The sequence below is a fragment of the Equus asinus genome, chromosome 6, assembly GCF_041296235.1.
Source record: "Equus asinus isolate D_3611 breed Donkey chromosome 6, EquAss-T2T_v2, whole genome shotgun sequence".
Taxonomy (NCBI): Eukaryota; Metazoa; Chordata; class Mammalia; order Perissodactyla; family Equidae; genus Equus; species Equus asinus.
Window position 1 is genome coordinate 13,975,696 of NC_091795.1, and position 14,038 is coordinate 13,989,733.

At 39.6% G+C, this 14,038-nt stretch overlaps 1 protein-coding gene across 1 annotated transcript in view; it reads left to right on the plus strand.

Moving 5' to 3' along the window:
- The first annotated feature begins 1,020 nt into the window (after positions 1-1,020).
- The window catches only part of LONRF2 (LON peptidase N-terminal domain and ring finger 2), a 49,055-nt gene continuing 36,037 nt past the window's right edge, over positions 1,021-14,038 (plus strand). The window contains 2 exon segments of the mRNA XM_070511623.1: positions 1,021-1,717; positions 12,692-12,810. Coding sequence (XP_070367724.1) covers positions 1,174-1,717; positions 12,692-12,810 — 663 coding nt within the window. The 5' untranslated portion in view covers positions 1,021-1,173.

The window sequence follows — 14,038 nt, forward strand, 5'->3', positions numbered from 1 at the left end:
ATTTGATCAAGGTATTTTATATTTTTTTAGTCAGCTGTTTTAGATGTAAAAAAACCCTCACAAACTTAGAATAAAATTTCGACTTGAAAACATGAACAGTATGGATTCTGGAATATTCTAATGCATTGTATTGCATTCAAATACATAGAATAAAATAGATGGTGGAACAATACAGAGAGAAGAGCAGGCTATGTATAATGAGAATTCTGAAACCTGATTAATGAACACAGAAAGAACAATTTTAGTCCTTGCATAAACACCAGCGTAGCTTTTAACTCCCTTCTTCCAGCAACTTCTGTATGCAGTACTCCATTAAGACACATTTTTAAAAATTCTATTTCTGCTTCCTAATCAAGGGCACAATTGTCCATTTCTCAACTCCCTGCTCCTCCCAGCACCTAGTTTGGTATTTCTTCACATTTTGTATTAAAATTATTCTAAATTAGAGTTATCAAGTGTTTCTGTCTAAAACTTAGAATTCCCTTAAGAGAAGCTTGCTGATGAGACCCGATCCGCGCCCACTTCAGGCTTCCCAGCCATTTAAGACAATTTCCCAAATCAAAGCTAGGGATACGTGATGTGCTTGGGAACTTTTCCTAGGTTCTCACTGTAGCCACAGCCACAGGTTGTCTGGCGGCCAGGCCCCTGGGAAAGGCTGCGGCCGCGGTGCGCCGACAGCTGGGCGACCCCGGCCCCGGACACCCGTTGCCGGCGCGGCCGCGGAGGCTCGGCGGAGAAGTGGCTGGGGCCGCGGGGAGACAAGGCGCGGGGAAGGGCGTGTGGAGACGAAGGCGCACGCACACGGGCGGGGACACCCGGGATCAGCGGCCGCAGAGCTGGCAGGAGACGCGTCCCTACGGAGGGGGTCGCCCCGTCCCTAGAGCTGACCCGAGATACAAAAGCCACAGTAGCGAGTGGGGTGCCGCGCGTGGGCAGGGCCTGACCCCGCCCCCTGCACCTGCCCCGCCCCTCCGGGGGGTGCGGCCCCGGGGGGCCCGCCCACCCACGCGGCGCGGGGACGCGGTCCAGCTTTGCGCCCGCCCGCCCAGGCGCTGGTGGCCGCGGCTTAGAGCGCGCCGCCCCAGACGCGCGTGGCACTCGCGAAGGCGGCGGCCAAGCGCCTTCCCTTCTCCGCGTCTTCGCTCCGGGCCTCCGCCGCCGCCTCCCCGCGGTATGAGCCCCGAGCCGGCGCCGCCGCCGCCCCAGTGTCCCGGCTGTGACCGCGGGGAGCCCTTCGCCTAGCGGCTGGAGAAGGGCGACGAGGCTTTCCGCGCGGGCGAGTACGAGGTGGCAGCCGACCTCTTCCGCTCCACGCTGGCCGGGCTGGCGCAGCCCGACCGCGGCCTGTGCTTGCGGCTGGGGGACGCGCTGGCCTGCGCGGGCCGGCTCCCCGAGGAGCTGGGGGAGCTGGCGGGCGGTCTGGCGCGCGCGCTCTGGGCCGGCAGACGAGCAGGGCTGCTTGGCTGCCCGCGCTGCCAGCGGCTGCTGCACAGGCGGGTGACGCTGCCGTGCGGGCGCACGGTGTGCAGGCGCTGCGTGGAGTCGGGGCCCGCGCGGCCGACCGCGCGCCGTGTCAACGTGGTGCTGAGCGGCCTGCTGGAGAAGTGCTTCCCGGCCGAGTGCCGGCTCTGCAGGCTGGCCGGCCAGGCGCGGAGTCTGCAGCGCCAGCAGCAGCCCGAGGCCGCGCTACTCCGGTGCGACCAGGCCCTGGAGCTGGGTAAGTGGCCGCGGGCGCTGGGCCGCCGCCCGCACACCTGTCAGGCTGCAGCGGGCTTGGGGGTGGAGAGCTTTGTTCTCCACTGGCCCCGGGGTTATTTTGCTTTCTGAAGGTGGTGAGGTGAGGATGAAAGGTGGTGACGGCCACACCCTCCAGCCGGGGTGGCTGGTGTCAGAGGCCGGGTGCGCCTCCATGGTTGTGCCTTTTCCAGGACCTCCGCAGCCCTCCTGAGCAGCCCCGTAAGGCCGACACTGCCTTTCTAGCTCCTCTCAGCTGTTCAGCAGTGGGAGGATGACCAAGGGTTTATTTGTCCTGCAGGAAAATGTAGAAGACTAACAGTCTCGAGGCGAAACAGAGTGCTTTGTGCTGGGGCCGGATTTGCTTTAGGGGTTTCAGCCAGTGAATCCAGTAAAGAGCCCCTTCCACTCTGCTTTTATTACTTCGTAGTGTCTGCTTCTGGCCTTCCTCTCTCAAAAGCCGTTGGATGTTGTTATGGTGTAATTAGCTTATAGATAGTTATACTAACAAGTGCTTTTTTTTTTTTTTTAACGAAAGTCTGTGACCAGCACCACCCGCTCTGTTCGCTTCCCCCCCACCCCCGCCCCCCACCCCGTTAAGAATAAAGAATTTGAAGGCAGGTCAAACTTCGGTCGTTGTGTTTGACTCTGAATGAGAATGCTCTATCGACCGTCATTTTGGGTGGAGAAGTGCGTGTGTGGAGGGTGATTTCTCAATTCACTGGTTTTGAAGCAGGGTGTATATGATTTAAATCACTAGTCAAGAAGACTTGGTCTAACCTTTTGTTACTAAAGGAATCTTGTGTGCTGTGGTCAGTATGCATTTTATGTTTTAAACTTAGGGTTAGGGTTTTCCGTTTTAGGAGGCACACCTATATCTAAATTGGAGGAATCTCTGCTAGGATAGAGCAGTTAAATTGCTTTATTTAACAAATATTCTGCACCGTTTTTCTAACCAACATATTCATACTTTAACAGGTTGTATATTTTGTTTTCAGCTATCTTGTGTGTGCATATGGTGCAGAGCAATGCTGTCCAGTAGAAATATTGCTTAAGCCACATAGGTTACTTAAGATTTTCTGGTAGCCACGTTAAAAAAAGTGAAGAGAGGCAGGTGAAATTTACTTTAACAATAGTTTTAATCCTATAGGGGTTAAAATATTATTTCAACATATCTTCAATGTAGAAAAAAAATCCAGATTTTACTTTTTTAAAAAATTGTCTTTGAAATCTCATTATGTGTTTTACATTTACTGCCCATGCCAATTAGGACACTTAATTTTCCTCAGAAATGCTTCCGCTATATTTAGATTTTGTAAAATTTAGAGTTGAAAAAGTAGATTCATGTATTGAAGTTGTTCCAAATTAACTTAAAAGTTTTTCACCAACTGAATAGAGTATCAGTTTTTAAACTTAAATCTCAGTTAGTTAAAATGAAATAAAGTTAACAACTCAGTTCCTCTGTTGCGCTAGCCCCATTTCAAGCGCCCATAGCCACATGTGGCTAGTGGCTGCTGTCTTAGACAGTACAAGAATAGAAATTTAAAAAAAAATTACTGCAAAAAACCAGAAAATTTTGTAACTGTGTACAGTGATAGACGTTACTAGACTGATTGTAGTGATCATTTTGTAATATATACAAATACTGAATCATTGTGTTATACGTCTGAAACTAATAAAATCTATGTCAGTTATATCTCAATTAAAAAAATAATTGCTGGAAATGTAAAAGGTCAAATGCCAACTATTGGAGAGGAAGTAGACAATGAGAACTATGTATGCTGCTGATGGGTCTGCAAAGTTTAACCCTGGAAAATTGGTCGGTAGTATCGGAAAATGTTAAATGTGACCTTTGGCCAAGCGTTTTTGAATAGGTACATGCGTATGTGCACCAGAAGAATGTATAGCGATGTATATCGTCATTAGCGATAACTCCAAATGTAAAGAACTCCAATGTGCAATAAGAACAGAATTAACGGGTAAATATAGTATGATGTCTTTATGGAATACTATACAGAAAGAAAATAAAGCAGCTATAGTCAGACACTGCAATGTGGATGAATCACAAACATAATGTTAACTGAAAGAAGTCAGACTCAAAAGCATCTTTACTATATGATTCTATCTGTCTGTAAGTCTAAGCATGCCAAATTACTGTAGCGTGTTAGAAGGAAGGGCAGTGGTGACTTTTGGGGGAGTAAAAGAGGACAGTTCCTGTGGGTATGAGGGGGCCCTGTGGGGTAGTGGTGATGTTGTGTTTCTTGGCCTGGAGGATGGATACACAGTTGTGTACAGTTTGTGATAGTTTATTAAACTGTGTACTCAGGATTTGTAGCTTTTCCATGTATGTATTAGACCTCAATTTAAAAGTGTTAAAAACGAGGATTGTTGCAGTTAATTCATCATGAGAATTTTTATTCAGTATTTTCCATTCAAAATTAGGTAAGAAAGCCAAGTTTCCCTAGTTTAAAAATTTATAGACAAATTTTAATTTTATGATAGATTATCCCCTAAAAGGTTTTAATATAGTAGAAAGGTCACAAGTGATTGGAATCAGAAATGCCTGTGTTTAGACCTAGGCTGACACTTGCTTATGTGACCCTAGCCAAGTGTAGTAATCATTAATGCTGTTCCCCAAACGTTTCTCTCTCTATACCTGCCCTCAACAAGGTAGGATTGCATTCCTGGCCTGCTTGTGGGGCCTGTCACTAATTTTGGCCAAAATAGGTTGTGAGTGGAATTCAAAATACCTAATAAATATGTTAAAACAGAAATAAATTTATGAAAATATAAAGCATTCAATAGGTAATGGTCTCTAAAAAATATCTGAAGTTGAGAATTAGATGGATTTAAAACCAGATTGGAAACACCAGAAGTTGAGATGAGAACACTCAGGAACAAGTCAACAGAAAATATCCACGTGGAATCACAGAGAAAAAAAGAATAAACAAAACAGAGTGTGAGACATATGTGTGACACAGACAAAAGTCCTAAACTCTATGAAGTTTGAATTCCAGAAGAGGAGAGAGAAAGAGAAATACTTGAAGCAAAAATGGCTGAGAATTTTGCAAATCTGATGAGGAACTTTAACTCACTGAGTCAGGAAGCTCAGTAAGCCGGACAGAATAAACACGAACACACAACAGACGAAACGTATCTGAGTATGTTCTAGTCAGGTTACTTATAATCAGAGATAAAGAGAAATTTAAAAGCCGTTAGAGAAGACAGGACATTTTCCTTCAGAGGAGCCATAAAAAGACTTCTAGCTGACTTTACAGCAAAATTATTTAAACTAGAAGATAATGGAATAACATCTTTAAAGTGCTTAAATGGGGGGAAAAAGCCTACCTGGAATTTTTTACCCAGCTGAAAATACCTTTGATAAATGAAGAGAAAGTCAAGATTCTTTAATCCAAATAAATAAATAAGATCAAAGAATTTGTGTTGCTATCAGAGATGCACTTCATGAAATACTAAGGGAAATTCTTTAGGCTAAAGGAAAATGATCCAGATGGGAGCATGGATCTAAAGGAAGGAATGAAGACCACCAGAAAGAGTAAATCTGTGAGTAAATTTGAGAGAATATTGATTATTTCAAAAGAAAACAGCAACGGCTTCTGGTGTTTATAACATATGTAGACGTTAAATGTGGCAGTAGCACAAAGCTAGGATGAGTAAATAAAGTTAAATTGTTGTGTGGGCTGTGCGTTGCTTTGGGTGTGGTAAAAGTAATTAAAATACACTAATAAATCAAGTTTGCATATCTCTTGGGTAGCCACCGAAAGGATAATAAAAGAAGATAAAATTAAAAGGCTGTGATGGAATAATAAATACTTGACTAATTCAAAAGAAAGTGAAAAGGAAGAAGGTATCAGAGAGTAAATGGACAACTAGAAAAGAAATAGAAAAATGGGGTTTAATTTGCATTAAATGTAAGTGATTTAAATATTCCACTTAAAAGACAAATGTTGACAGACTAGATTAAACAAAACACAGCTACATGAGATAGATATGAGATAAACTTTAGATATTAAGACACAAAAGGGTTGAAATTAATAGGATGGGAAAAGATACTGCACAAAGACTGACCAGAGGAAACCTGATAGGGCAAGTTTACTGTCGGATAAGGTGGTGTTTAAGGCAAGGAGCATCGTGAGAGATGGATATGTTTGTGATAAATAAGCCAAGTAAACAGAAAATATGTAACATTCCTAAATTTATATGCCCCTAAAATCAGATGTACACATACACGGCAAAAGCTAGCAAAACTAAAAAGAGAGATAATTGGAGATTTTGAACAAAACTCTTAGGAGCTGGTAAAATAAGGATAGAAAAATAAGGACATAGATTGGAACAACATAGGTCAGCACTTTGATTTAATATACAGTGCTAGATACAACTAGTGCAGAATATACCATCTGTTGAGGTTCACGTGATGTTAAACAGTAGGCTGGACTTGGTCTGTGGTTGGGCCATAGAACAAGTTTCCACAAATATTGAAATCAGACAATATATGTTCTTTGAACACTGTAGACTTAAACTAAAATTGAGTAGGAAATAACTAGAGTATCTTCAAATATTTAGAAGTTAAGCAATACATTTTTATATATCTTATAGGTCAAATAAGAAATCACAGTGAAAATTAGAAAATATTTTAGCTGAATGGTAATGAAAATATGAATATCAGAAGCTACGAGCTGCTACTGCAACAGTGCTTAGAGGGAAATTTATTGCTTTAAATGTCTGTACTCCAAAAGAACAGTTGAACGTTGGTGGTCTCCAGGTGTCCATTTCAGGATGCTAGAAGAAAAACAAACTGCATCCAAAGGAAGTAGAAAGAAAGACAATAAAGGTCAGAGCAAAAATCAATGACAAGAAAGGAAAAATATATAGTCCAGTATTTCTTTGAACATAGATGCAAAAACCCTAAACGAAATATTAGCGGACTGAATCCAGTGATACACTTAAAGAGCCATACATCGTGATTAAGCGGAATTTAATTACTGAAAATCAACCAATGTGGTTTACCATGTCTGCAGAATAAAGGAGAAAAATCATGTGACCCGTGTTAAAATTTCTCAGGGAACCAGAAATAAAAGAGAACTTTCTTAATGTGTTAAAGAGTATCTACAAAAATCTGTAGCAACCATCATAATTAAATGTTGACTGTTTTCCCAGTGAAGGAAAAGGTGATGGGTGCTCACTGTAGTACTGCCGTTCAACATTGTACTGGAGGTTCTAGCTAGTGCAATAAGGAGCAGGTGAGAGGGTAGTAAGATTGGGGGAAAAAAGAAAACTTATTATTTGTAGATGACATGTTGGAGTACATACAAACTCCAGAAGAATATTCGAAATTATAAGTGAATTAGTGAATTATAAGTGAATTATCAAGATTGCTGAATATAAGGTAAAAATAGATCAATGATAATCATATACACTTGGCAAAAAAACAAATAGAAAACAAAATTTTTAAATAACCCATTCGTGCAACAAAAATGTTCCTAGGGATAAATCCTGAAATCTGGAAGATGTTCAAAACCTCCACACTGAAATTACAAAACATTTCTGGGAGAAATTAAAGTAGACCTAAATAAACGGAAAGCTATATTATTTTCACTGATGATAAAACTCAGTATTGATGAGATGTCAGTTCTCTGCAGATTGAACTGCTGATTTAAGGCAATCTCAGTCAAAATATCTCCAGTGCCTTTGGTGGAAATTGATGAATGGCTAAAGCAGTGTTGACGAAAAATAGCAAAGCCGAAGAATTTACACTGTAAGATACCAGGGCTTACTATAACACTGTAATAATTAGGACGGAGTTGCGTGGGCCTTGCCAAGGATAGACACGCAGAAACTGACTCGCACACATACCGTCGCTTGATTTACTACAAAGATGCTAATAGAATTCCATGAGGAAAAAGCCCATTCTTTTAAATAATCTGAGTGAGTTGTTTATCCATATGGAAAAAAATGAACCTGGATGATGCTTATCTTACATGATACGATGAAATTACAGTCAGATATTGAAAAGAAATTGTAGAATATTTTCAAGAACTTGGGATAGGCAGTTATTTCTAGAATGAAACATGAAAAACAACCGTAAGACAAATAAATTTGATTAAAATTAAGAATTTCTGTTCCTCACAGATCTCCTAAAAAGTGAAAAGGTGATGTGTATTTGTAATATGTATCTTACTGAGAATGCAAATCCAGAATATTGGAAGAATGCCTGCAGTTCAGGAGCAAAAACGACTGTCTCAGTAACGGCAAAGACTTGAACAGATGCTTTAAAAACTAGATCTCAAAATGGACACTGAGCCTATGAAAGGGTACCCAACATTCTAAGTGATCAAATGCAAATTCAGACTGAAAGAAGATATCACTACATATGTGCCAGAATGGTTAAAATGAAAAAGACTGACAATATCTGGTTTGGGCAAGTATTTGAAGCGATTGGAACTCATATTGCTGGTGGAAGTGTAAATTGGTACAAGTTAATAAATGTGTTTGGAACTACCTACTAAAGCTAAACATACGTAATCTCTGACACAGTATTTCCACTTCTGAGTACGTACCAAATAGAAATGAATGCTTATGTCCACCAAAAGACATATTCAAGAATGTTCATTGTGGCCTTATTTATATATGCCAAAAACATTTAGGAAACAACCCACCCCGTAGAATGAGCAAGGCATTTGGTGTAACATTCAACAGCAATTTCTTTTTTTAAAAAGACTGCTGACACATGCAACAATATGGATGAGTATCACAGAATGATATTTAGTGAAAATCAGATGTAAAAGAGTACATTCTATTTATGTGACTCCATATGTAAGAAGTTCAGAACAGGCTAAGGTAATCTGTAGGGATACATGTCGGGATGGTGCTTATCCTCAGGAGAGGTGCACCAAGTGGGGAAGTGCACAAGGGAACCCTCTAAGGTCCTGGACATGATCGGGGTGCTGATCACGTGGGTGTATACGTGTGTAAAGGTTCAGGATACACAGTTAAAGATTTGTGGACTTGAGTTTGTAAGTCCTACATCACTTTGAACAAATAACCTATGATAAGTATTGCCATTCGTCCTTTCTATTCACCAGAAAAGCTACTGAGGTGTCATTGCTTTACGTGTCAGTTTGTTCACTGCTTTTTGAATAACACTTGTACAGTTCTGCATCTCTCACCGCTGCACACTCATTGACAGGTTTTACAGCAGGGCCCTGGCTCCCCACCCAGCAATGGCTCTGGGTTCCAATTGGAGGCAAACAGCCTTTGATGGACCCTAAACACAGATGTAGCGAGTAGACTTTTCAGGAAGCCTGGTTCTCAGACTGTCTTCTTTTTGACTCTCTTCTCCATACAGGGGTTAATTGGTAAATCCTCTGAAATGTTGTGTCAGTTTTTTGGAAGGTACACATGTGTGTTTTTCTCCCATATGCTTTCTCCCCACAAAGAATTTGAAGTTGCTTTCCCGCTTCCCTTTATTTTTGGGTGGTTCCTCAATAAATTCTCTTAGTTTTATTAAGCTTAAGCCTTAATGCTTAGAAAATGTGTAGAGATTTATTTTAAATATTTTGAAAGATTAAATTGTGAAGTGCTGCCTTCATAACTGGATTGCCAAAGAAGACACTTTGATGTATTCGGTGTCTGGATGAGAAGTGAGTGTAATTGCTTTTGGACCTGAGTAAAAGGCTTTAGAATGTGAGGAGTAGAAGCTTAATGCATTTGTTAGAAAAGAAGGATTGAAAATAAATGTGAATGAAATGTGTTTTTGACTCAGGAAACTTTGTCAAGATCGATTAAGCTAACAAAGTATAAGCAAAGGAATAGTGAAGAGAAAATAATGAAACAGAAAAAAATTGCCTTGGTTAACAAGTCAGAAATTGGTTCATTACAAAGGCCAGTAAGCGAGACAAATGTTTGGTAAGTGTGATGAAGAAAAATGCAGAGCACAAATAGTGTCAGGAATGAAGAAGCAGCGTAATTGCAGATATAAATTAGGATCACAGATTTTAAAACCTGTTAAAAAAAGGACAATTTGATGGAAACTAAAAATGACCAAAATTGATCCAGGAAGAAGTAAAAGCCTGACGTGGACCAATAACTGTAAAAGAAATTGAAGTGCTACTCAGGGATTTTCTTTTGAAAAAAGATGCTAAGGTCAAGCAAGTTCTAACAGCCTTTTGATGAGGATTAACTCCCATCTTATTTTAGATCCTAGAAAAATTTGGGAAGATTTCCATGTCGTTTTGTAAGATTATTATAAGGTTAATATAATCAGGTAAAGCTTGCACAGGAAAAAATTCATAGACTGGTCTTAATATGTACTTAGATGCCAAAGCTTTCATTAAGTGTCTTAATATTTTGAATCTAGCAGAGTAATAAGAGTTAAGGTCAAGAAGAGCTTATCAAGGAACATAAGGATAATTCAGTGTTAGACAAATCTTTCAATGTAATTCTCTGTTATAATAGGTAGAAGGAGCTATGCTCCATGGAATCTCTCAGATGCTGGCAGAGCATTCTATAAAATTCAACACCTACTTGTTAGAATGCCCTCAGAAAACCAGGAATACGAGGGAAGTTACCTAATTTGGTAAATATTCTCTCTCAGAAAATTAGAGCAAACATAGTTCATGTCAAAACGTGAGACATGTTCTTTTTAAATTCAAGAATAAGAGAAAAATGTCCGCTATCACTACTATTAATTGCAATATGAGGATAAAGGAAACAGGTATTAATATTAGAATGCAGGAGTCAAAGCTGTGTGCATCTGCTGTGGTTGTTCAGCGGTTCAAGAGCATCAACTTGAGCAAGACAGGAACGAGATGGGAGATCTCCCTTCTCACAGCAGGTCGGTCTCCCAAGCTCGGACTATAGTTCCAGCAGCCTTTTTTTATTTTGAGATTTCCAAAAATCTCCAAAGGAGATTCTGTATTTCAAAATGCACTTAACTGTGCAACTGAGGAGCTTGCACCTAATCGTCAGTTGGAAATTATTACTCTGTAGTTATATTTATTATGTAATGACGTACTAAAAAGACAAATATCAGGAGAGGGATCTAATGGAATTCTATAAATGCCTTCCAAGCAATGAAATGCTCAATTTAAATTCATATGCTTATAGATTGACAACAGTATTTCATAGTACTTATGTGCGTTTTTGAAGATGAAATAGGTAAAATCTCATTACAGATCATAATCAACAATGAACATTTTCAGTTGATTTTGATGATAGGGAACACTCACTTTGAACCTCAATTGAGGAAAATGTTAGCCCTTCCCAAACAATTCCATTTTTCTAATTAGTAGACATGCGTGAAAAAAAAGTACTAAATAATTATCATATTTTGAGTTTTGTCAAAATTTGTTTTCTTTCTTGTTATGTAAGTACCTGCATGATATCCTCAAGTATGCCTCTTGGCCTACAGAGCCTAAAATATTTAGTATCTGGCCTTTAACAGAAAAAAGTTGCTGATCCTTGGTTTAGCTAATGTCTTTTTTTTTTTTTTAAGATTGGCACCTGAGCTAAGATCTGTTGCCAGTCTTTTTTTTTTTTTTTTTTTTAAAGACTGGCACCTGGGCTAACAACCTGCTAATCTTTTTTTTTTTGCTTTTTTTCTCCCCCAATCTCACCAGTAGATAGCTGTATACTTTTAGTTGTGGGTCCTTCCAGTTGTGGCATGCAGGACACTGCCCCAACATGGCCTGATGAGTGGTGCCATGTCCGCGCCCAGGATCCGAACCGGCGAAACCCTGGGCCGCAGAAGCAGAGTGCACGAACTTAACCACTTGGCCATGGGGCCGGCCCCTAATGTCTTTTTTAAAAATTTAATTTTTATTGTTTGACTTTCCATTCCTACTGTTCTTTCTCTCTTCTCCCGCTTTTTTCCTCGTCATGCCTTCTCTATATTACACATGTGTAGCAATAGTGCATTTATAAGTAGCGCCGCTCACCATGTCTTGATGTAGTATCTTTTTGCATGAGTTCTTTTATACACACTTGCTCAGCCACCTGTATAAACTGAGGGAGACGTAGTGGCATTTGGAAAGGAGCAGGTGGTTAGATAGAGAAAGAGTCATGATCAAGGATTTGGAACAAACTGAAAATGTGTATTAGGTAGAAAGATGAGAACACATCCTAGGTGCTCAGAATGTTTATTGATCAACTAAAATGCACACTGTAGCTCTATTAACAAAGATCCTGCAATGAGCATAGGCAGAGTGAGCCAGGCCCAGCTGGATGAAAACTGGCTGTGATGGTTCTGTTTTTGTGAACTCTGGCTTTCTTGTCTCTTTTGCATGGTGCCCTGCCAAGTCAGCACCTTCATTTACTACACGTTGGTTGGTAGAGTCATTGTTGGCTTCTGTGGAGCTGGGCTTATGAGAATTACTCTCATGTAGTAGCAAATGCTACTAATGCTACTACGTATGCTACAAGATCGCTTCTGTTTGAGGAATCTTGGGGAAAAGGAAGTTTTTCTTGTCCTTTTCCCACTTAAGAGAACATACTGTAGGTACAAATCTGGTGATAAATCCGCATCCATGCGGTTCTATAGAAAAACAAACTCTGTTTTACTTTTGTTAGTTTCTTAAGCTTGAATTTCCTTATGCACTTTCAATAAAGTTATTTTAAATCCTTTTTTAATATCTAGTTATAGCATAAAGGTGATTCAGCATTTACTCAGTTTATTGGAGATTATGTTGTAGCTGGTGTGTACATAGCAGTCTTTTTCTTGGTGCATTTCGAAGTCTTGTTAATCCTCTTTCTCTTTTCTTGAGAGAAGCTATGTAAAATATACTTATCGAACTACTAAATCTAAGTATGATTGAAGGGAGGAATTATTTCTTATTTTCCCTTTAGGTTTATTTTCTAATTTAATATTTTTAATGACTTAAAAGTGATTTCTTTTTAAATGCAGTCATTTTTATTTGTTCCTGTTCCTCATGTCTTTCAGCTCCTGGTGATAATTCATTCTTGCTGCTGCGAGCAGAGTTACACTTAACCATGAAGAACCATGAGCAGGCTCTGAGGGATGCCAGTGCGGTTTGTCAGAATGAGCCTCTCCTGACTAAGGTACTGGTTGGCTTGGAGATAATAAATATACGTTTATGAGATTTTTCTTAAGAATAAAGTATGTTTCTCACGATTTACAGTAGTCTAAATATAGTAAACCACTTCTTAATAAACCTGCTTGATTTAAAAGACTGAGTCTCCAACTGGATCTAGATAAGAAACACAAATTTAAATTAATCTTTTTAGATATTTAACTGAATAATATGCTTTCTATACTGAGCAAGTATATAAAAATAGAATTTTATAAATTTTTGAGCAAAGAAGAAATATTTAAAATTAGTTTAAATAGGAAGATCACATCATAATTGTGATGAACAGTTAGGCCCTCATATGCATGGAGCATGTAGATGCTGTTAGTAAAAGGGTGAATGTTTCGTATGTATTTTGGAATAATTTTAATCTCTGTGTTTTGGTTGGAAAGGTCTAATATTTCTTCCTCTAATGGTGCAAAATAGCTTAACTCACTTAATAACGATAGCTTATGTTGTCCTTGAAGAAGAAGCCAAAGAATAAAAGTTGTAGTTTTTTTCACAGATTTTGATTATAAACCTTTATAAAATATTTTAAAGTTTTAACAAACTTGTGATGAAATTAACACCTATAGCATACGCTATTAGCTGATAATTGAAAATATTTTTTTTGTGCTATCTTACTTTTTATCATCTTTGTTTGAGAGACATAGAAGAGGCACTAACCCAGGTTAATAGAGTGGATGTAGCCCGCTCTTTCTTTCTCCCTCCCTTCTGTCCATGCAGCCATCTATCCAAGCATCCATCTTTTAAAACAAAATGTCTCAGATCAGATTGAGTGTCACAGCGGATTTGGGAATTAGCTGAAGGATGGGAAGGAAATGTTTGTTGGACCAAGCCCGGAAGTCTATTTTCTTGTTTGTATGCTTCACTAAAAACGTTTTCTACTCCCTTTTCTGATGCCTTTTCTCCTCTCCCTCTATCTGTTACTCTTCTTAGGTAATTCATGTCAGTAATGATTCAGCCTTAATTCTTGTGAATTATAAATCTAGTATTTCTGGCTGACAATAGACCTACGTTGCCCTCTGAAGCTAGATTATTCTCCCTAGTATTGGTCTTTGAACTAAAAAATCTGGCAGTGTCTCTCTGATCAAAGACAGACTTAATTACTACAGAGTTACATGGCTAATTGTAACTGTAAGAAAGGCAGAAAATGAACCTTTAGCCTTTGGGATTTTGGTCATTATCTTCAGGGTTTA